General features: G+C 49.5%; 1 protein-coding gene across 1 annotated transcript in view; it reads right to left on the reverse strand.

Moving 5' to 3' along the window:
• Positions 1–22,273, reverse strand: part of LOC132587678 (leucine-rich repeat-containing protein 49-like) — a 139,284-nt gene that overhangs the window by 71,441 nt on the left and 45,570 nt on the right. The window contains exons 11-14 of the mRNA XM_060259995.1: positions 18,694–18,777; positions 17,740–17,894; positions 3,735–3,972; positions 1,183–1,368 (exon numbers count right to left, since the gene is read on the reverse strand). Of these exons, the coding sequence (XP_060115978.1) occupies positions 1,183–1,368; positions 3,735–3,972; positions 17,740–17,894; positions 18,694–18,777 (663 nt within the window). The remainder of the gene's footprint in view (positions 1–1,182; positions 1,369–3,734; positions 3,973–17,739; positions 17,895–18,693; positions 18,778–22,273) is intronic.

Genomic DNA, 22,273 nt, shown 5'->3' on the forward strand with positions numbered 1-22,273 from the left:
GGAACTGGTTGGCCACTGTGTGAGACAGAAGGCTGGACTAGATGGACCCTCCCTGGTCTGACCCAGCAGGGCTCTTCTGATGTTCTTCTCAGGGGAAGGCCTCGGCCTCTCTGCCCTGCTGCTGGCCCTCCAGAGGAACTGGCTGGCCACTGTGTGAGGCAGGAGGCTGGACTAGATGGACCCTCACTGGTCTAATCTAGCAGGGCTCTTCTGATGTTCTTATCAAGCCCTTGGCATCTCTGCCTTGTTGTTGGATCTCCAGAAGAACCAGTCGGCTGCTGGACTAGATGGGCCACTGGTCTGATCCAGCAGGGCTCTCCGGATGTTCTTAGTTTCAAATTGTGGTTTCTAACTCTCTGTTAATGACTGGCAACTGGAGAGTTTCATAGTCCAACGAGAACTAGTCCAACGGTCCCCAACATCGTGCCCCGTGGGCACCATAGTACTCACCAGCACTCTTCCTCATGCCCACCAAGTGTTTTTAGCAATGGGCAGGGCCGGGTGGACCTTTTGCCCTGGTGATTTGATTGGCTGGCAGATTTATTTTTTTTTACCTTGCTTCAGTAGCAGCTACCATTATATCACAATACGTTCGTTTTATATGTCATTCTGTTAAAGGGAGCTTTTGTCTCAAACACAGAATAGATACTATTAAAGTCAGGCATAACCTCACTCCTTGACCTTTTGGGATTGGCTCCACCTCCTGCGGCAACCATTTTGCAGCTGACTCCACCCCCGGTGGCCACCATTTTGTGCTTGGCTCCACCTCCGGTGGCAACCATCTTCAAGCTGGCTCCACCCCCGGTGGCCACCATTTTGTGCTTGGCTCCACCTCCGGGGCAATCATCTTCAATCTGGCTCCACCCCCCGGTGGCCACCATTTTGTGCTTGGCTCGACCTCCGGTAGCAACCATCTTCAAGCTGGCTCCACCCCCCGGTGGCCACCATTTTGTGCTTGGCTCTACCTCCGGCGGCAACCATCTTCAAGCTGGCTCCACCCCCTGGAGGCCACCATTTTGTGCTTGGCTCCACCTCCCGCCACAGCCTAGTTGCGCCTATTCCCTTGGGTCCAAATTCCAAAGGTGCCCCACAAGCTCAAAAAGGTGGGGGAACCTGGATCCACCTGATCCACGTAGGCGGTATCTCATTTGAACAGCCTCTCCTCCACAAGGCTTTCCTCACCTCTGCCCCGTTTATTTTCTGCAGGTTGAAATGGCTCAGCCGGAAGAGAACATAGTACTTCCACAAGGTGAAGCTGACCACTGGGTTTCCCTGGGCGTCCACCGTCAGCTGCTCCACGCGGCGAACCGGCACTAAGGCGTTGAACTGCTGCAGCGTGACGAGGTTCGTCTCCTTAAACTTCAAGTGCTGCAGAAAGAGACACAGACAGCTTCAAGAGGGGCTTGGAGAAGCATACCACTTCCTGGGGGATCCCCCCTCCAAATACTAACCAGGGCCAACCCTGCTTAGCTGCTGAGACCTGGTAAAGTCAAGCCAGGGCTGTCCAGTTCAGGACAGATGAACGGAGGTGGCTTAGCCATGGCTTTCCTCTGCATAGTGACTTTCCCTAGGAAGGAAGGTTAAAGCGCTCGGGGCTCCTTAGCCCGGAGAAACGTCGACTGCGGGATGACATGATAGAGGTTTACAAGATTCTGCATGGGATAGAGAAGGCAGAGAAGGAAGTACTTTCCCCTTTTTCTCACAATACAAGAACTCGTGGGCACTCAATGAAATTGCTGAGCAGTCGGGTTAGAACGGATAAAAGGAAGTCCTTCACCCAAAGGGTCATTAACACCTGGAATTCACTGCCACAGGAGGTGGTGGCGGCTACAAGTATAGTGAGCTTCAAGAGGGGATTGGATCAACATCTGGAGCAGAGGTCCATCCATGCAGGGGTGGCCAAACTTGCTTAACATTAAGAGCCGCATAGAATAAATGTCAGGTGTTTGAGAGCCACAAAACATGATGTCACATGTTTGAGAGCTGGGAGGGAGGGAAGGGAGGAAGGAAAATAGATTTGGGGTGGGGAGGAGAGAGGTGGAAAGGAAGTAACTTTAAATGCATTATCCAAGCCACCTGTTGGCTTGGCTTGGCGAAGTAATTTAAGCAGACAAAAGCCTTTTCCAGTGGGGCTTCAAGAGCCACATAACATGTGTGGAAGAGCCACATGTGGCTCCTTGAGCCGCAGTTTGGCCACCCCAGAATCGTGGCTATTAGACCCAGAGTATGGATGGAACTCTCTGTTTGTGGCAGTGATGCTCTATATTCTTGGTGCTTTTTGGGGGGAGGGGGGCAACAGTGGGAGGGTTTCTAGTGTCCTGGCCCTACTGATGGACCTCCTGATGGCACATGGGTTTTTTTGGCCACTGTGTGACACAGAGTGTTGGACTGGATGGGCCACTGGCCTGATCCAACATGGCTTCTCTTCTATTCTTATGACCCTGGACTTCCTCAGTGGTCTCCCATCCAAGTATAGACAGTAGTCAAAAAATATTATATATATACACATATATATACCCACTGTGGCTAATAGCCACTAATGGACCTCTGCTCCATATTTTTATCTAACCCCTTCTTGAAGCAGGCTATGCTTGTAGCCGCCACCACCTCCTGTGGCAGTGAATTCCACATGTTAATCACCCTTTGGGTGAAGAAGGACTTCCTTTTATCCGTTTTAACCTGACTGCTCAGCAATTTCATTGAATGTTCACGAGTTCTTGTATTGTGAGAAAGAAAGAAAAGTACTTCTTTCTCTACTTTCTCCATCCCATGCATAATCTTGTAAACCTCTACCATGTCACCCCGCAGTCGACGTTTCTCTAAGCTAAAGAGCCCCAAGCGTTTCAACCTTTCTTCATAGGGAAAGTGTTCCAACCCTTGAATCATTCTAGTTGCCCTTTTCTGCACTTTTTCCAGTGCTATAATATCCTTTTTGTGGTGCGGTGACCCGAACTGTACACAGTATTCCAAATGAGACCGCACCATCGATTTACACAGGGGCATTATGATACTGGCTGATTTGTTTTCAATTCCCTTCCTAATAATTCCCAGCATGGTGTTGGTCTTTTTTATTGCAATCGCACACTGTCTGGACATTATTAGTGAGTTATCTACCACGACCCCAAGATCTCTCTCTTGGTCAGTCTCTGCCAGTTCACACCCCATCGACTTGTATTTGTAGCTGGGATTCTTGGCCCCAATGTGCATTACTTTGCACTTGGCCACATTGAACCACATCTGCCACGTTGACGCCCACTCACCCAGCCTCAACTGATCTTTTCGGAGTGCCTCACAATCCTCTCTGGTTCTCACCACCCTGAACAATTTAGCGTCATCTGCAAACTTGGCCGTTTCACTGCTCACTCCCAACTCCAAATCATTTATGAACAAGTTTAAGAGCACGGGACCCAGTACTGAGCCCTGCGGCACCCCATTGCTTACCGTCCTCCACTGCGAAGACTGCCCATTTATGCCCTTGCTTAGCTTTCGATATTTGATGAGATCGGGCTAGCCTGGGCCTTCTAGATCAAGGCAAGTCAAGGAGTATAAGGGGATAGATCCGCTAGATGTTGCGCCTCATCAAATAAACGAGGCTGATAAGCTACAAGAAACTGCATCCATAAAAATACCAGAAAACAGAAAAGGGGAAGGGTTATTTGACCAAAGCGAGCCAGCCGGGAATGGGAGAAGAGGCTAGTTCAGGTTGCCCAAAGCTCTGGAGACAAGCTTCTTACCACAAAGTTGGGGAATTTGATCCTCAGCTTGGATAATACTGGAACGATCTCGTCAAAGTCGATGAAAATAAAGGCGATCGTGGCAATGTTTCCGGCGGTTTGGACGCTCCAGTTCCGATCCAGGGATTCCAGAGCCCCCGAGCCATACAAATACAGGGTGTCCCCATCTACTTCGATCAAGTGAGAGTCTATGGCAGACAGCCCTTGTACAGTTTTGCTCAACAGCGAATCGAGAGACCTGCGAGAAAGAAAAACCATTCTTAGAAGTTTAGCTCCTTTGGACAGGCCACCCGTTCCCCGGGGGGGGGGGGGGCAGGGATCTCCACGTCACAAAGAAATAAGCTGCCATTAGCTACGCAGAGGGACAGGGCAGAGCCTTTTCAGTGGTGGCCCCACAATTGCAAAACAATCTCCCCAGGGAGATGTGCCTGACCCCCATGCTTTCGATCTACAGGAAGCAGAGGATGACAGTTTTATTTAGGGCTTCGTTTGACTAATCTGTGTTTATTCTTATTGGCAGTACTAACTGAGATTTTGATCTGTGTCTTTCTCTCTCTCTCTCTCTCTTTGTGTTTAAATAATTGTTTTATTTGCAGTTGAAAACCAGATCAAGTTCAAGGTTCCAGTTTTAACCTTTAAAGCCCTATGCGGTCTGGGACCAACATGCCTACAGGACTGTCTCTCTAAGTATGTCCCCCAAAGAGCCTTGAGCTCTATAGATCAATCTCTTTGGATGATCCCTGGTCCAAAAGATATCCGTTCAGTCTTGACCGAATAAATACATTATAAGCCGCCTCGAGTCCTCTGTAAAGTAGAAGGATTGCAGATTTATGCCCCGCCCTTCTCTCTGAGTCAGAGACTCAGAGCGGCTCACAATCTCCTATATCTTCCCCCACCACAACAGACACCCTGTGAGGTGGGTGGGGCTGAGAGGGCTCTCACAGCAGCTGCCCTTTCAAGGACAACTCCTGCGAGAGCTATGGCTGACCCAAGGCCATTCCAGCAGTTGCAAGTGGAGGAAGAAGGATTGCAGATTTATACCCCACCCTTCTCTCTGAATCAGAGACTCAGAGCGGTTCACAATCTTCTTTATCTCCCTCCCCCACAACAGACACCCTGTGAGGTGGGTGGGGCTGAGAGGGCTCTCATAGCAGCTGCCCTTTCAAGGACAACTCCTGCAAGACCTATGGTTGACCCAAGGCCATTCCAGCAGTTGCAAGTGGAGGAAGAAGGACTGCAGAGACTCAGAGTCTCAGAGTGGTTCACAATCTCCTTTATCTCCCTCCCCCACAACAGACACCCTGTGAGGTGGGTGGGGCTGGAGAGGGCTCTCACAGCAGCTGCCCTTTCAAGGACAACCTCTGCCAGAGCTATGGCTGACCCAAGGCCATTCCAGCAGCTGCAAGTGGAGGAGTGGGGAATCAAACCCAGTTCTCCCAGATAAGGGTCCGCACACTTAACCACTACACTGAACTGGCTCTCCAAGTAGGAATGCAGCTAAAAATATTCTAAATAAATAAATAAAATATGTATATACCCACCCTGATCTGGATATCCCAGGCTAGCCTGATCTCATCAGATCTCAAAAGCTAAGCCCTGGTTAGCACTTCAATGGGAGACCAGCAAAGAACTCCAGGGTTGCTCTGCAGAGGCAGGCAATGGCAAACCACCTGAATGGCCCAGGCTAGCCTGATCTCGTCAGACCTTGGGAGCTAAGCAGAGTCAGCCCTGGTGAGTACGTGGATGGGAGACCACCAAGAAAGTCCAGGGTTGCTACACAGAGACAGGCAATGGCCAACCACCTCTGTTCAGCTCTTGCCTTGACCCGGATGACCCAGGCTAGCCTGATCTCATCAGATCTCAGAAGCTAAGCAGAGTCAGCCCTGGTGAGTACGGGGACGGGTGACCAACAAGAAAGTCCATGGTTGCTCTGCAGAGGCAGGCAATGGTCAACCACTTCTGTTCAGCTCTTGCCTTGACCCGGATGGCCCAAACTAGCCTGATCTCATCAGCTCTCAGAAGCTAAGCAGAGTCAGCCCTGGTGAGTACGTGGATGGGAGACCAGCAAAGAACTCCAGGGTCGCTCTGCAGAGGCAGGCAACGGCAAACCACCTCCGTTCAGCTCTTGCCTCCACCTGCATGGCCCAGGCTGGCCTGATCTCATCAGATCTCAGAAGCTAAGCAGAGTCAGCCCTGGTGAGTACGGGGATGGGAGACCAGCAAAGAACTCCAGGGTCGCTCTGCAGAGGCAGGCAACGGCAAACCACCTCTGTTCAGCTCTTGCCTCCACCTGCGTGGCCCAGGCTGGCCTGATCTCATCAGATCTCAGAAGCTAAGCAGAGTCAGCCCCGGGAGCACTTGGAAAGGAGCCCACCAAAGGAGTCCAGGGTCGCTACGCAGAGGCAGGCAACGGCAAACCCACCTCTGAACATCTCTCGCCTCGAAAACCCTACAGGGTCACCGTAAGTCAGCAGCCACTTGATGGCAAACAGAGGTATGTTCTTTACTGCAGTATAGAACACTAAGCCCGTCGGTGTTCCCATTCGCCTCACAACTGCGTTACAACTCATTTGCTTGCTTAACATGCAATAGCTTTATCTAATTTTCTTTTTAAATGTGGGGCGAGGGGCGGGATATGTCAAGTTGCCTAATTTCATTTGTCTTCTAAGCAGTTATGGGCCAAGGCCTATGCTGGAAAGAATTCATCCTTTGAGCCAAATTTTTTTTTCCACTGGCAACAGCGTCAACTGGGCAATTTCTGGAACCATAAAACAGCGGAGGCACCGCCCAGAGAACATTCGCTGTGCATTAAATTTACTTTCCCCCAGACTGGCTGTACAGGCACAATCTTCAAATTCCTCACGTACGAGATATAAAAATCCCCGCAAAAAACTGGAAAACAGCGACGCCGGTAACAATCCTGGTTGCTTTGACTCCCCCCACCCCCGATTTTTTTTTAAAAATGATTGTGCCTTTCAAACAGACAGGCGTATCTCTTGGGTTTTATAAGCCCTCATAGGTTCGCACGAAGCTGCCTTATGCTGAATCAGACCCTCGGTCCATCAAGTCAGTCTTGTCTACTCAGCCCGGCAGCCACTCTCCGGGGTCTGAGGTGGAGGTCTTTCCCATCACCTCTTCTCTGGTCCTTTCAAATGGAGATGCTGGGGATTGAACTTGGAACCTTCTGCGTGCCAAGCAGATGCTCTACCAATTGAGCCACGGCCCCTCCCACACCATACATGAACACAGGAAGCTGCCTTCTACTGAATCAGACCCTTGGTTCATTAGGGTCAGTCTTGTCTACTCAGCCTGGCAATGGTTCTCCAGGGTCTCAGGCTAAGGTCTTTCCCATCACCTACAACCTGATCCTTTTAACTGGAGATGCTGGGGATTGAACTTGGGACCTTCTGCGTGCCAAGCAGATGCTCTACCAATTGAGCCATGGCCCCTCCCACACCATACATGAACACAGGAAGCTGCCTTCTACTGAATCAGACCCTTGGGTCATTAGGGTCAGTCTTGTCTACTCAGCCTGGCAATGGCTCTCCAGGGTCTCAGGCTGAGGTCTTTCCCATCACCTCCTCTCTGGTTCTTTCAACTGGAGATGCTGAGGATTGAACCTGGGACCTTCTGCATGCCAAGCAGATGCTCTACCCCTGAGCTACGGCTCCTTCCCTCTTTGCTGGGCTGGGTGTCTCCTCTGTCACCCACATCTTTGGCCGGCACCAAGCTCACGGGCCAAGTTGCCCAAGGTTCAGGGCCTGGTGTCCGCTCAAATACCAATGCCAGCTGACAGCAACACCCTATTGTACGTCTGTGCCCTCCCTCCCATCAAATATAAAAGGAGGGGGAAAAAAGGGTTTCGTTTCACAACCCCAATAATTTTGATTTATGGAAATACAACACAGGCTCGGAAATGGGAATGCAGGCGAAAACACAGGAAGCCCCCCGACATGGGCCAGCTCCAGAAGAGATTAATCAAAGGAAGTCCTTCTTCATCCAAAGGGTGATGAACATGTGGAATTCACTGCCACAGGAAGTGGTGGCGGCTGCCAGCACAGGCAGCTTCAAGAGGGGATTGGATGAACATCTGGAGCAGAGGTCCATCAGTGGTTGTTAGCCACGAAGAATAGAGGGAATACTCTGTCTGAGGCAGTGATACTCTCTGACCGATTCCCCACTAGCCTTGTGCCTCTCACTCTCCTTTTCTCCGCGGGGCTCAGCTGGATTCCACACTGTCTGCCCCGGGGCTGCAACTTGCGCCACCTCTTCCACGCAGCAAACAAGCTCCTCTAAAAACCAGTTTCTATTTGCCGTATTATTTATTATTATTTATTACTTTACATTTATATCCCGCCCTCTCCGCAAGCGGACTCAGGGCGTACGGAAAAGGCAAAGTGAGTTGCAGCCCCAGGGCAGATAGTGTGAAATCCGACGGAAGTCTGCGGAGAAGAGGAACATGAGAGCGGCATAAGGCTAGTGGGGAATCGTCTCTGTCTTCTTGGTTTGGGGGGGGGGGGGCAACAGTGGGAGGGCTTCTCGTCTTCTGGCCCCACTGATGGACCTCCTGATGGCCCCTGGTTTTTGGCCACTGTGTGACACAGAGTGTTGGACTGCATGGGCCACTGGCCAGATCCAACATGGCTTCTCTTATGTTCTTATGTGACACAGAGTGTTGGACTGGATGGGCCACTGGCCTGATCCAACATGGCTTCTCTTATGTTCTTATGTGACACAGAGTGTTGGACTGGATGGGCCATTGGCCTGATCCAACAGGGCTTCTCTTATGTTCTTATGTGACACAGAGTGTTGGACTGGATGGGCCATTGGCCTGATCCAACAGGGCTTCTCTTATGTTCTTATGTAACACAGAGTGTTGGACTGGATGGGCCATTGGCCTGATCCAACAGGGCTTCTCTTATGTTCTTATGTGACACAGAGTGTTGGACTGGATGGGCCACTGGCCTGATCCAACAGGGCTTCTCTTATGTTCTTATGTGACACAGAGTGTTGGACTGGATGGGCCATTGGCCTGATCCAACAGGGCTTCTCTTATGTTCTTATGTGACACAGAGTGTTGGACTGGATGGGCCACTGGCCTGATCCAACAGGGCTTCTCTTATGTTCTTATGTGACACAGAGTGTTGGACTGGATGGGCCATTGGCCTGATCCAACAGGGCTTCTCTTATGTTCTTATGTGACACAGAGTGTTGGACTGGATGGGCCACTGGCCTGATCCAACAGGGCTTCTCTTATGTTCTTACGTTCTAAACAACAGTGTCTTCCTTGCTACAACAACATGAGCCTTTGTTCTGGAACAAAATGTACTGCAAGAGCAAGAAATTGAGAGCTTGTTGCACGGAAAACACCCAAAATCATATCGTTATACACACTGGGAGAGGAGGGGGAATCTAGATCAGTAAAGCCGGCTTGAGTTGTTTTGTATTAAAAGTAGCCTTTTTTTTTTTTTTGCTGCTTTCTTTTTTTGGAAGAATAATGCGGAGCAATCCTTCCAGTGTCGTATTCTATAAAAGCAAAAATATTTCAACTTCCAAGAAAGAACGTGGAAAGTTATTTTACGCTTCCTGTTTTATTACAGAAGGCCTTGGCGAAGGAATCACAGCACTGGCGCTATCAGGAAATTACTAAGAATAAACTCAACTTTCTTCAGCCTGTCCCGAAGTAAGAAAAAAGAAAACATTACAAGCGGGGGGGAGGGAGGGGGGAGAGAATGAAACTCAGCTTTGAGTGGACGGGAGAAAAATATCCTAATATTCTCATGGCTCGAAAAAGGGTGAAGCTACTAGCATTCATAGGCGCTACCGTAAGAGAGAACTTTTTTTTTTTTTACACTGTGATCAAATTCCTTTTCAAAAACCAACATTTTGTACAGGTGACTTTAACCTTTTTTTAAAAAAAAGAATTCCTGCAGGGTCATAATAAGGTTTTATTATTATTATTATTATTTATTATATTTGATAAATCGCCCTATCCTGGCCAGGGCGTACTGTTGTACGTTCAGGGCGACGTACAACAGTAAAATCAGTTGCATTAATATATATATATATATATAAGCAATTACATTAGAAATTTAAAACCCTGATGGCATCTTTAAAGTGCTCTTATTCATAAGAACATAAGATAAGCCATGTTGGATCAGGCCAATGGCCCATCCAGTCCAACACTCTGTGTCACATAAGAACATAAGAGAAGCCATGTTGGATCAGGCCAGTGGCCCTTCCAGTCCAACACTTTGTGTCACAGAAGAACATAAGAGAAGCCATGTTGGATCAGGCCAATGGCCCATCCAGTCCAACACTCTGTGTCACATAAGAACATAAGAGAAGCCATGTTGGATCAGGCCAATGGCCCATCCAGTCCAACACTCTGTGTCACATAAGAACATAAGATAAGCCATGTTGGATCAGGCCAATGGCCCATCCAGTCCAACACTCTGTGTCACACAGTGGCAAAAAAACAACAACAACCCAGATGCCATCAGGAGGTCCACCAGTGGGGCCAAGACACTAGAAGCCCTCCCACTGTGCCCCCCTCAAGCACCAAGAATACAGAGTATCACTGCCCCAGACATAAGAACACAAGAGAAGACATGTTGGATGAGCCCAGTGGCCCATCCAGCCCAACATTCTGTGTCACACAGTGGGCCAAAAAAACCCAGGTGCCATCAGGAGGTCCATCAGTGGGGCCAGGATACTAGAAGCCCTCCCACTGTGCCCCCCTCAAGCACCAAGAATACAGAGCATCACTGCCCCAGACATAAGAACATAAGAGAAGCCATGTTGGATCAGGCCAATGGCCCATCCAGTCCAACACTCTGTGTCACACAGTGGCCAAAAAACCAAGTGCCATCAGGAGGTCCATCAGTGGGGCCAGGACACTAGAAGCCCTCCCACTGTGCCCCCCTCAAGCACCATGTATATACAAAGCATCACTGCCCCAGACATAAGAACATAAGAGAAGCCATGTTGGATCAGGCCAATGGCCCAGCCAGTCCAACACTCTGTGTCACACAGTGCCCAAAATACTAGGCACCATCAGGAGGTCCACCAGTGGGGCCAGGACACTAGAAGCCCTCCCACTGTTGCCCCCTCAAGCATCAAGAATACAGAGCATCACTGCCCCAGACAGTTCCAGACAATTCAGTTATTGGATCACATCAGGGGTGGGGGGAAAGATGCCAGCACGGCAACCGTCGCTGTCCTCATGCAAAGGCTTGGCGGAACATCTCTGCCTTACAGGCCCTGCGAAACTGTAAAAGATCCCGCAAGGCCCTGATGTCTCCTGGCAGAGCATTCCACCGTCCTTGTTGAGGTCAGCCAGACCTCTTTCGGACCTCTTTTTGTTTTCTTTGTCTAAGCCAACTGGAGTCGGATAGTTTGCGTTTTCTCCCTCCCTTCCAGCCTCCCTCCTTGCCAACTTAGATCACTCTAAGGATCAACAGCCTAATGGGTTCCAAACTCTTGTATCCTAAAATTGGTTCATTATGCACGTATCTATTACGCTTCGATTACGCCAGACTGGAGTTGCATTCTTATCCTGCGCCATCTTCTACTCTCGTAGTACCATTTTCTCATTATCTTTTTTTTCCTAATTAAACTTTTTAAAATGAAGTAAAAGTGCAGTCAAATATTCACAGAATCTTAACCCTTAAATTTCCCCCCTTCCCCCAGACAAAAACCTATAATAACACATCTATACCAGGAATGGCCCACGGTAGCTCTCCTTTATCTTCCTCCCCCACAACAGACACCCTGTGAGGTAGATGAAGATATTGGATTTATATCCCGCCCTCTACTCCGAAGAGTCTCAGAGCGGCTCACAATCTCCTTTCCCTTCCTCCCCCACAACAAACACCCTGTGTGGTAGATGAAGATAGTGGATTTATATCCCGCCCTCCACTCCGAAGTGTCTCAGAGCGGCTCACAATCTCCTTTATCTTCCTCCCCCACAACAGACACCCTGTGAGGTAGATGAAGATATTGGATTTATATCCCGCCCTCCACTCCAAAGAGTCTCAGAGCAGCTCACAATCTCCTTTACCTTCCCCCCACCACAACAGACACCCTGTGAGGTAGATGAAGATATTGGATTTATATCCCGCCCTCCACTCCGAAGAGTCTCAGAGCAGCTCACAATCTCCTTTACCTTCCCCCCACCACAACAGACACCCTGTGAGGTAGATGAAGATATTGGATTTATATCCCGCCCTCCACTTCGAAGAGTCTCAGGGCAGCTCACAATCTCCTTTACCTTCCCCCCACCACAACAGACACCCTGTGAGGTAGATGAAGATATTGGATTTATATCCCACTCTCCACTCCGAAGAGTCTCAGAGCGGCTAACAATCTCTTTTCCTTTCCTCCCCCACAACAGACACCCTGTGAGGTAGATGAATATATTGGATTTATATCCCGCCCTCCACTCCGAAGAGTCTCAGAGCGGCTCACAATCTCTTTTATCTTCCTCCCCCACAACAAACACCCTGTGAGGTAGATGAAAATATTGGATTTATATCCCGCCCTCCACTCCGAAGAGTCTCAGAGCAGCTCACAATCTCCTTTACCTTCCCCCCACCACAAAAGACACCCTGTGAGGTAGATGAAGATATTGGATTTATATCCCACCCTCCACTCTGAAGAGTCTCAGAGCAGCTCACAATCTCCTTTACCTTCCCCCCACCACAACAGACACCCTGTGAGGTAGATGAAGATATTGGATTTATATCCCACCCTCCACTCCGAAGAGTCTCAGAGCGGCTCACAATCTCCTTTACCTTCCCCCCACCACAACAGACACCCTGTGAGGTAGATGAAGATATTGGATTTATATCCCGCCCTCCACTCCGAAGAGTCTCAGAGCGGCTCACAATCCCCTTTATCTTCCTCCCCCACAACAGACACCCTGTGAGGTAGAAGATATTGGATTTATATCCCGCCCTCCACTCCGAAGTGTCTCAGAGCGGCTCACAATCTCCTTTACCTTCCTCCCCCACAACAGACACCCTGTGAGGTAGATGAAGATATTGGATTTATATCCCACCCTCCACTCCAAAGTGTCTCAGAGCAGCTCACAATCTCCTTTACCTTCCCCCCACCACAACAGACACCCTGTGAGGTAGATGAAGATATTGGATTTATATCCCGCCCTCCACTCCGAAGAGTCTCAGAGCAGCTCACAATCTCCTTTACCTTCCCCCCACCACAACAGACACCCTGTGAGGTAGATGAAGATATTGGATTTATATCCCGCCCTCCACTTCGAAGAGCCTCAGAGCGGCTCACAATCTCCTTTACCTTCCCCCCACCACAACAGACACCCTGTGAGGTAGATGAACATATTGGATTTATATCCCACCCTCCACTCCGAAGAGTCTCAGAGCGGCTCACAATCTCCCTTCCCTTCCTCCCCCACAACAGACACCCTGTGAGGTAGATGAATATATTGGATTTATATCCCGCCCTCCACTCCGAAGAGTCTCAGAGCGGCTCACAATCTCCTTTATCTTCCTTTCCCACAACAGACATCCTGTGAGGTAGATGAAGATATTGGATTTATATCCCGCCCTCCACTCCAAAGAGTCTCAGAGCAGCTCACAATCTCCTTTACCTTCCCCCCACCACAACAGACACCCTGTGAGGTAGATGAAGATATTGGATTTATATCCCACCCTCCACTCCGAAGAGTCTCAGAGCGGCTCACAATCTCCTTTACCTTCCCCCCACCACAACAGACACCCTGTGAGGTAGAAGAAGATATTGGATTTATATCCCGCCCTCCACTCCGAAGAGTCTCAGAGCGGCTCACAATCTCCTTTTCCTCCCTCCCCCACAACAGACACCCTGTGAGGTGGGTGGGGCTGGAGAGGGCTCTCACAGCAGCTGCCCTTTCAAGGACAACCTCTGCCAGAGCTATGGCTCACCCAAGGCCATGCTAGCAGGTGGAAGTGGAGGAGTGGGGAATCAAACCCGGTTCTCCCAGATAAGAGTCCGCACACTTAACCACTATACCAAACCGGCTCTCCAGCCCCATGCTGGCTGGGGCTGATGGGAGTTGTAGGCAAAAAACATCTGGAGAGCTACCGTGGGCCACCCCTGATCTATACCATTATCCTAGGATCAGATTCAGACAGGCAAAGTTCAAGAGGTAGATACAACAAGACAATAGAGACCAGCTTCGCACTAGAGCTTTCATCCAGGTTTAACTCTGTCCCCAAACTGACTTTCTACACTAAAACCATAGAATCATAGAGTCATAAAGTTGGTTTCTCTGATTCTCTAATTCTAGTGTAGAAAGTCAGTATTGGGGCAGAGTTAAACCAGGATTAAAGCTCTAGTGCAAAAATTAAAAGCTGCAAAATAAACTCCCTACATAGGGAATACGCAGGAAGAAGAAGAAGACTGCAGATTTATACCTCACGCCCTTCTTTCTGAATCAGAGTGGCTTACAATCTTCTACATCTCCCCCCACAACAGAGACCCTGTGAGGTGGGTGGGGCTAAAAGAGCTCTCACAGCAGCTGCCCTTTCAAGGACAACCTCTGTGAGAGCTATGGCCCACCCAAGGCCATTCCAGCAGGTGCAAGTGGAGGAGTGGAGAATCCAACCCGGTTCACCCAGATAAGATTCTGCACACTTAGAGGTATGGCTGACCCAAGGCCATTCCAGCAGCTGCAAGTGGAGGAGTGGGGAATCCAACCCGGTTCTCCCAGATAAGAGTCTGCACGATTAGAGCTATGGCCCACCCAAGGCCATTCCAGCAGGTGCATGTGGGGGAGTGGGGAATCGAACCTGGTTCTCCCAGATAACACACTTAACCACTACACCAAACTGATGAGTTCAAAAGAGCTCAGTTTGTAGAGTGCATGGAATGTACCGTTTTCTGCACTGACACTCTACGTTGAACGCTTTTTGGCTTCCAGGTTTCTGAAGTGCCAGTCCTATTGTGATGCTTATCAGACACCTCATCCGTGCTGCCCGAAGCAATTTATGCTGGCTACTCTGCCTTGAGCCGGGATGCATTTTGTGATGCATTTGTTTATATATATCCAGTTTTGGGACTCGAAGAGGCTTAGGGCATCGTTCTCCCTTCCGTTTCCACACAACAACCCCGCGAGGCAGGTCGGGGCTGAGAGTTTCTGATGGCCCCGAGATCGCGCAACGAGCTTCCATGGTAGAAGCAGGGATCGGAATACAGATCATCCTAGTCTGCCACTCTGTCCACGACACCAAACTAGTTCCCAGTGAGGAAGGGAGACTATCGACAAACATCCTCCTCTCGCCCGATCTGTATAGCTCAGGCAAGCCTGGTCTCGGCAGATCTCAGAAGCTAAGTGGGGCTGACTCTGGCAAGCGCCTGGACGGGAGACTTCCTGGGAATACCAGCAGTCGGGAAGCCGGGGCAGGCTTTATTCAGCCACCTCCCTGAATACCCTCCAGGCCCCCAGTAGGGGTCGGTCGCCAGCGGACATCATGACTTTCAGGTACGCGTGCACGCCCACACAATATAAAGACACCCTCCCAAAAAGGCTCCTCTTGTTTTCTCCCGTCTGATTGGCGGGAGTCACCCAATCCAATTATAGGTCATGGAAAGGAAAGGTCCCCTGTGCAAGCACCAGTCGTTTCAGACTCTGGGGTGACGTTGCTTGCACAACGTTTTCATGGCAGACTTTTGACGGGGTGGTTTGCCATTGCCTTCCCCAGTCATCTACACTTCCCCCCCATCCCCCCAGCAAGCTGGGGACTCATTTTACTGACCTCGGAAGGATGGAAGGCTGAGTCAACATTGAGCTGGCTACCTGAACCAGCTTCCGCTGGGATCGAACTCAGGTCATAACTCAAGGAAAAGGAAAGGTCCCCTGTGCAAGCACCAGTCGTTTCCGACTCTGGGGTGACGTCGCTTTCACAATGTTTTCACGGCAGACTTTTTACGGGGTGGTTTGTCATTGCCTTCCCCAGCCTTTTACACTTTCCCCCCAGCAAGCTGGGGACTCATTTGACCGACCTCAGAAGGATGGAAGGCTGAGTCAACCTTGGGCCGGCTACCTGAACCAGCTTTCGCTGGGATAGAACTCAGGTCGTGAGCAGAGAGTTCAGATCACAGGACTGCAGTACTGCTGCTTGAGCGCTCTGCGCCACGGGGCCGCCCGGTAAAGATCAATGGCAGAGGAAAAGGAAGAAGAGGAAGAAGACAAAGATGAAAAAGAGGAGGAGAGGAGAGGAGAGGAGAGGAGAGGAGAGGAGAGGAGAGGAGAGGAGGAGGAGAAGAACAAGAAGAAAAAGAAGAGGAGGAGGAGATCAGATTTATACACTGCCCTTTCACCACCCGAAGGAGTCTCAGAGCAGCTTACAATCTCTGTTCCTTCCTCTCCCCACAACAGACACCCTGTGAGGTAGGTGGGGCTGAGAGAGCTCTTCGAGAACTGCCCAAGACCTCAATCAGGGGGAGGAGAAGAAAGCAGCACAAAAGAGCTGCTGACAGAATAAACACACACTACAAAAGCTAACTTTTGTGGTACTCAAGTATGCACCGGGCATGGGCTTACTATGCCTAAGTCTTCGATGGAAGGTCTTCAAAGCGCATTAAAACTCCCCTTGAACCTCTTTTGTGGGGAGCCGGGGGGGGCGGGGGGGGAGAATGTGTGTGTGTGTTTCCACAGTTTCGGTTTCTAACGTCGACTTCCTTTGTCGCGAGCTCAAAACACCTGGGGCAAGGACCTGTCTTTCCATGACATATCGTTGACGAAGCTACTCCCGTGTCTCCAACCCCCCCCCCCAAACAAATCCCTTCCACTCATTTTAAAAAATATATATAAAAGAGCTTGGCCGTTCAGTTGAGTAATGCCTCGGGCGGAACTTCTATCCCAGGCTCCCCAATTAACATGATGGATGACAAAGTTGAAGCGAGTGAGAGGATGTGACGGTTACTAAACAGGCTGCACGACAACCACCCCTCCCTGCCACCCCTCCCCACCGCCAAAACCGTGGTCATGCTAGCTACCCATCTGATTTGCTCAAAAAACACCCCATGTGCATTTATTCACTTCATGGAGAACTAAACGCCCCCGTGAAGACGGGAGTGAGCAAAAAAGGAGAGAGAAGATTTGAAAAAAATTGAAAAAAAAAAACGTCTGGAAGAAAAACTTTCCCCAGTAGAACACGGCACTTGAGCCCGAAAGATTCTACAAACCCTAATGATGATGCCAGCCGTGAAAACCTGAAATCTTTGATAACACGCCTCTACGGGGAGGAATCCTACCGCCTGATCCGACGGCTGGAGCCACTGAGGATGTTCTCCGCAGCTGAGAACGAAACGTCTGGAAGAAAAACTTTCCCCAGTAGAACACGGCACTTGAGCCCGAAAGATTCTACAAGCCCTAATGATTTGCAAAAAGTGTTTGCATTCAAATGGCGGAGAAAATGGCCGATATAATGGCTAAATGCAGCCTCCATATGTGGAAGTAGTACACCGCCAATTATTTATCTTAAAATTTAAAAAGTGGTTTCCTGGGAAATGGGGGGGGGGGTGAGGTGAGTGAACAAGAAGAGACTGGGTTTATTCCCCGCCCTTCACTACCCGAAGGAGTACAGCTTGCAACCTCCTTTCCCTTCCCCTCCCCACAACAGACACCCTGTGAGGTAGGTGGGGCTGAGAGAGCTCTGACAGAAACTGCTCTTGAGAGGAACAGCTCCGCAAGAGATTGTGCCTGACCCAAGGTCACTCCAGTAGGTGCAGGCGGAGTAGTGGAGAATCAAACCCGGTTCTCCCGGAGAAGAGTCCGTGCATTTAACCACTACACCAAACGCTCAGAGTACCCAAAGGCTGCTGCTACACAATAGAGATCTGCTTTGAAGCACAGCATCCAAGTTCAGGGTTCAGTGAGGAAAGCCTCTGGAGGAGGCAGCTGAGAGCCGAGCAGTTGACAGCTGAGTACTGCGGCTGTGCCCCCTCCGGGGCCTGGCTCGAGAGGGCCCCGCAACCCCCGTACCTGGTTTCTTCAGACAAAGTGTACCCATCGCTTCGGTTGTCCTGGCAGGAGTCATCATCTGCACTGTTCTCTTGATTGGAGGACAGAAGGGCAAGGCGAGTCTGCTGGCTCTCCCACTGGCGGGCGATATTGCTAATTGTTAAGCGTTTCTTTTCCTGTAACCACACAAAAAGGAGAGGGAGACTGAGTCAGAGACTGCATTTTACAGCGAGTTGAAATCTAAAAACTAAGAAAAAGGGAGAGGAAGATTTGAAGGGGGAAAAAAAGGCAAAGTAAGGGGCAACAGCATAAATTGCAGCAACATCTGTCTGTTTGACCTGGGCTGGGTAGCCCAGAGAGCCATTTGGTGTAGCGGTTAAGTGTGCAGACTTTTATCTGAGAGAACCGGATTGGATTCCCCACTCCTCCACTTGCAGCTGCTGGAATGGCCTTGGGTCAGCCGTAGCTCTAAGCGTGCAGACTCTTATCTGGGAGAACCGGGTTGGATTCCCCACTCCTCCACTTGCAGCTGCTGGAATGGCCTTGGGTCAGCCATAGCTCTAAGCATGCAGACTCTTATCTGGGAGACCCGGGTTGGATTCCCCACTCCTCCACTTGCAGCTGCTGGAATGGCCTTGGGTCAGCCATAGCTCTAAGTGTGCAGATTCTTATCTGGGAGAACGGGGTTGGATTCCCCACTCCTCCACTTGCGCCTGCTGGAATGGCCTTGGGTCAGCCATAGCTCTCGCAGAGTTGTCCTTGAAAGGGCAGCTGTTGCGAGAGCTCTCTCAGCCCCACTCACTTCACGGGGCGTCTGTTGTGGGGGGAGAAGATATAGGAGATTGTGAGCTGTACTGAGACTCTTTCGGATTGAAAAGTGGGGTATATATCCAATCTCAGCAAACCTTCCTCCAAATCTTATATCAGAGAACGGTTTGCTACATCTGCCCTTAACCCCCCTCCCCCATTTGGTACCTTCAGTAAGGCCTGCTTGTGGCTTTCGCGCCTCTTCTCTTCCTCCTTTCGTAACGCGACAGAGGCCATGCGCCGTTCTTCTTCCTAAGACAAAAAGAAAAGGCACATCCGACTGTGAAGTTCTTGTGTTTTAACAATTTATTAATAACATATGGTTACAATATTTAATCGTCTCTTTTCTATACTAACCCATATGATATTTCAACCCCCCCTCCCTCCAATATTTGACTTCCCCAAAGTTATAAATTTAAATTCAATTATAAGGTACCACTAACCAATCAAAGTTCAATACTTTTCTTTTCTCATTAATACTAAAAAATTGCCCAATGTCTTTTTACATTCCACTCTTTCTCCATATATCCTTTAAATTTCTTCCACTCCTTTTTGAATATATCTAAATCATAGTCCCTTAAAGTTTTAGTTAATTTGTCCATCTCACTCCACGATAAAACTTTCACAATCCAATCCCATTTCTCTGGTATTTTTTTCCTGTTTCCATTCCATACAATGTCCTAGCAGCTGAGAGCAAATACCAAATTAAAGTCCTGCCTTCCTTTGGAAATTTTTCTAATTGTAATCCAAGCAAAAAAGTCTCTGCAGTTTTCTTAAAGTCATAACCAAAATTTTGGAGATTTCTTGTTGTATCATCTTCCAAAACTCTTTCGCAATCTGACTGTGAAGTTCTGACAGGTTCCAGCCAAGGCTCCCTCTGAGCTGTGGAGTCTTGGAGCGAAAATTCGACTTTGTCATTGGCATTAAAGTTGTGAGCAAGCAAGTGGCTACTGCATAAATTAGTTTGCTCGGGGGCCATTTCCCTAAGCTAAGACAAAAATATGTGAGCCAGAGGCTAAAAATCTGAGAGAAGAAGAAGAAGAATTGCAGATTTATACCCTGCCCTTCTCCCTGAATCAGAGCCTCAGAGCGGCTTACAATCTCCTATGTCTTCTCCCTCCACAACAGACACCCTGTGAGGTGGGTGGGGCTGAGAGAGTTCTGAAGTAGAAGACTGTAGATTTATACCCCCCTTCTCTCTGAATTGGAGACTCAGAGTGGCTCACAATCTCATATATCTTCTCCCCCCACAACAGACACCCTGTGAGGTGGGTGGGGCTGAGAGGGCTCTCACAGCAGCTGCCCTTTCAAGGACAACCTCTGCCAGAGCTATGGCTTACCCAAGGCCATTCCAGCAGCTGCAAGTGGAGGAAGAAGAAGAAGATATTGGATTTATATCCCGCCCTCCACTCCGAAGAATCTCAGAGCGGCTCACAATACCTTCCTCCCCCCCCCCACAACAAACACCCTGTGAGGTGGGTGGGGGTGGAGAGGGCTCTCACAGCAGCTGCCCTTTCAAGGACAACCTCTGCCAGAGCTATGGCTGACCCAAGGCCATTCCAGCAGCTGCAAGTGGAGGAGTGGGGAATCAAACCCGGTTTTCCCAGATAAGAGTCCGCACACTTCACCACTACACCAAACTGGCTCTCCACACCAAACTGGCTCACGCTTGCTCAGCTTAGAGGGAACACTGATTTCCAGCGTGAACCGGCACTAGCAAAAACTAATGGTGAAAAAAAAAAGTATGGGAAGGACCAAAAATGACAATTTATTACTTCGGGTTCCGCCTGCCCTTTCCCATAAGAGTTCAGAACGGTGGACAAGATTGTTCCCATCCAGGGAACTTCAAAGGGACAGATGTACACTTTGGGGCCAGCCACAGGGTTTCGAAGTGCTCCACGCCACCAGAACATGACCGGTGCTGTTCACCCGATGGAGTACCTTTCTGAGAACTGTCAAAGAAGTATTCTATAAGGTTATTATGGTCTACTTTCCGGAGATACGTTTCAGAGGGGAGCTGTGTTGACCTGCAGTAGAACAGCTGGAGCAGGGGTGGCCAAACTGTGGCTCAGGAGCCACACGTGGCTCTTTCATGCATAATGTATGGCTCTCAAAGGCCTCACCACCCCCATTGGCCAGCAGCCTGAAGAATGCATTTTGAGTTGCTTTCTTTCCACCTCTCCTTCACTCCCCCATCCATTTGCCTGCCTGCCTTCCTCTCTTGCAGCTCTCAAACATCTGTTTATTCTGTGTGGCTCTTACATGAAGAAACTTTGGCCACCCCTGAGCTTGAGTCGAGGCAGCTCTTTTCTAATCAGAAAAGCCCTGGACTCTTCAGCCTTTAAGAACAGAAGAGAAGCCATGTTGGATCAGGCCAATGGCCCATCCAGTCCAACACTCTGTGTCACATAAGAGAAGCCATGTTGGATCAGGCCAATGGCCCATCCAGTCCAACACTCTGTGTCACATAAGAGAAGCCATGTTGGATCAGGCCAATGGCCCATCCAGGCCAACACTCCTTGTCACAGAAGAACATAAGAGAAGCCATGTTGGATCAGGCCAATGGCCCATCCAGTCCAACACTGTGTCACATAAGAACATAAGAGAAGCCATGTTGGATCAGGCCAATGGCCCATCCAGTCCAACACTCTGTGTCACATAAGAACATAAGAGAAGCCATGTTGCATCAGGCCAATGGCCTATCCAGTCCAACACTGTGTCACATAAGAACATAAGAGAAGCCATGTTGCATCAGGCCAGTGGCCCATCCAGTCCAACACTGTGTCACATAAGAACATAAGAGAAGTCATGTTGGATCAGGCCAATGGCCCATCCAGTCCAACACTCTGTGTCACATAAGAGAAGCCATGTTGGATCAGGCCAATGGCCCATCCAGTCCAACACTGTGTCACAGAAGAACAAAAGAGAAGCCATGTTGGATCAGGCCAATGGCCCATCCAGTCCAACACTGTGTCACAGAAGAACATAAGAGAAGCCATGTTGGATCAGGCCAATGGCCCATCCAGTCCAACACTGTGTCACAGAAGAACAAAAGAGAAGCCATGTTGGATCAGGCCAATGGCCCATCCAGTCCAACACTGTGTCACAGAAGAACATAAGAGAAGCCATGTTGGATCAGGCCAATGGCCCATCCAGTCCAACACTCTGTGTCACACAGTGGCCAATACATGTGTGTGTGTGTGTGTAAATATATATATATATATACACACACACACACACACACACACACTGTGGCTAATAGTCACTGATGGACCTCTGCTCCATGTTTTTATCCAATTCCCTCTTAAAGCTGGCTATGCTTGTAGCCGCCGCCACCTCCTGTGGCAGTGAAGAAGGACTTCCTTGTATCCGTTCTAACCCTTGTATCCGTTCTACCCGCTCAGCAATTTCATCGAATGCCCACGAGTTCTTGTATTGTGAGAAAGGGAGAAAAGGACTTCTTTCTCTACTTTCTCCATCCCGTGCATAATCTTGTAAACCGCTACCATGTCACCCTGCAGTCAACGTTTCCTCCTAGGGAAGGTGCTCCAGTCCTAAATCATCCCAGTTGCCCTCTTCACTTTTTCCAGCTCTGCCATGTCCTTTTTTGTCTGATGAAGCCCAGGCATAGCTGAAAGACCTCTCCATTGGGCTCACTGCAGAATCCTGTTTGCGAAAGTCCAACTGCTCTTCCAGGGCTGTATTTTTAGAACACAATTTTTTGTTGTTGTTGCACGGAACAAAGCAT

Source organism: Heteronotia binoei, chromosome 19 (assembly GCF_032191835.1).
Source record: "Heteronotia binoei isolate CCM8104 ecotype False Entrance Well chromosome 19, APGP_CSIRO_Hbin_v1, whole genome shotgun sequence".
In the NCBI taxonomy this organism is placed as follows: domain Eukaryota; kingdom Metazoa; phylum Chordata; class Lepidosauria; order Squamata; family Gekkonidae; genus Heteronotia; species Heteronotia binoei.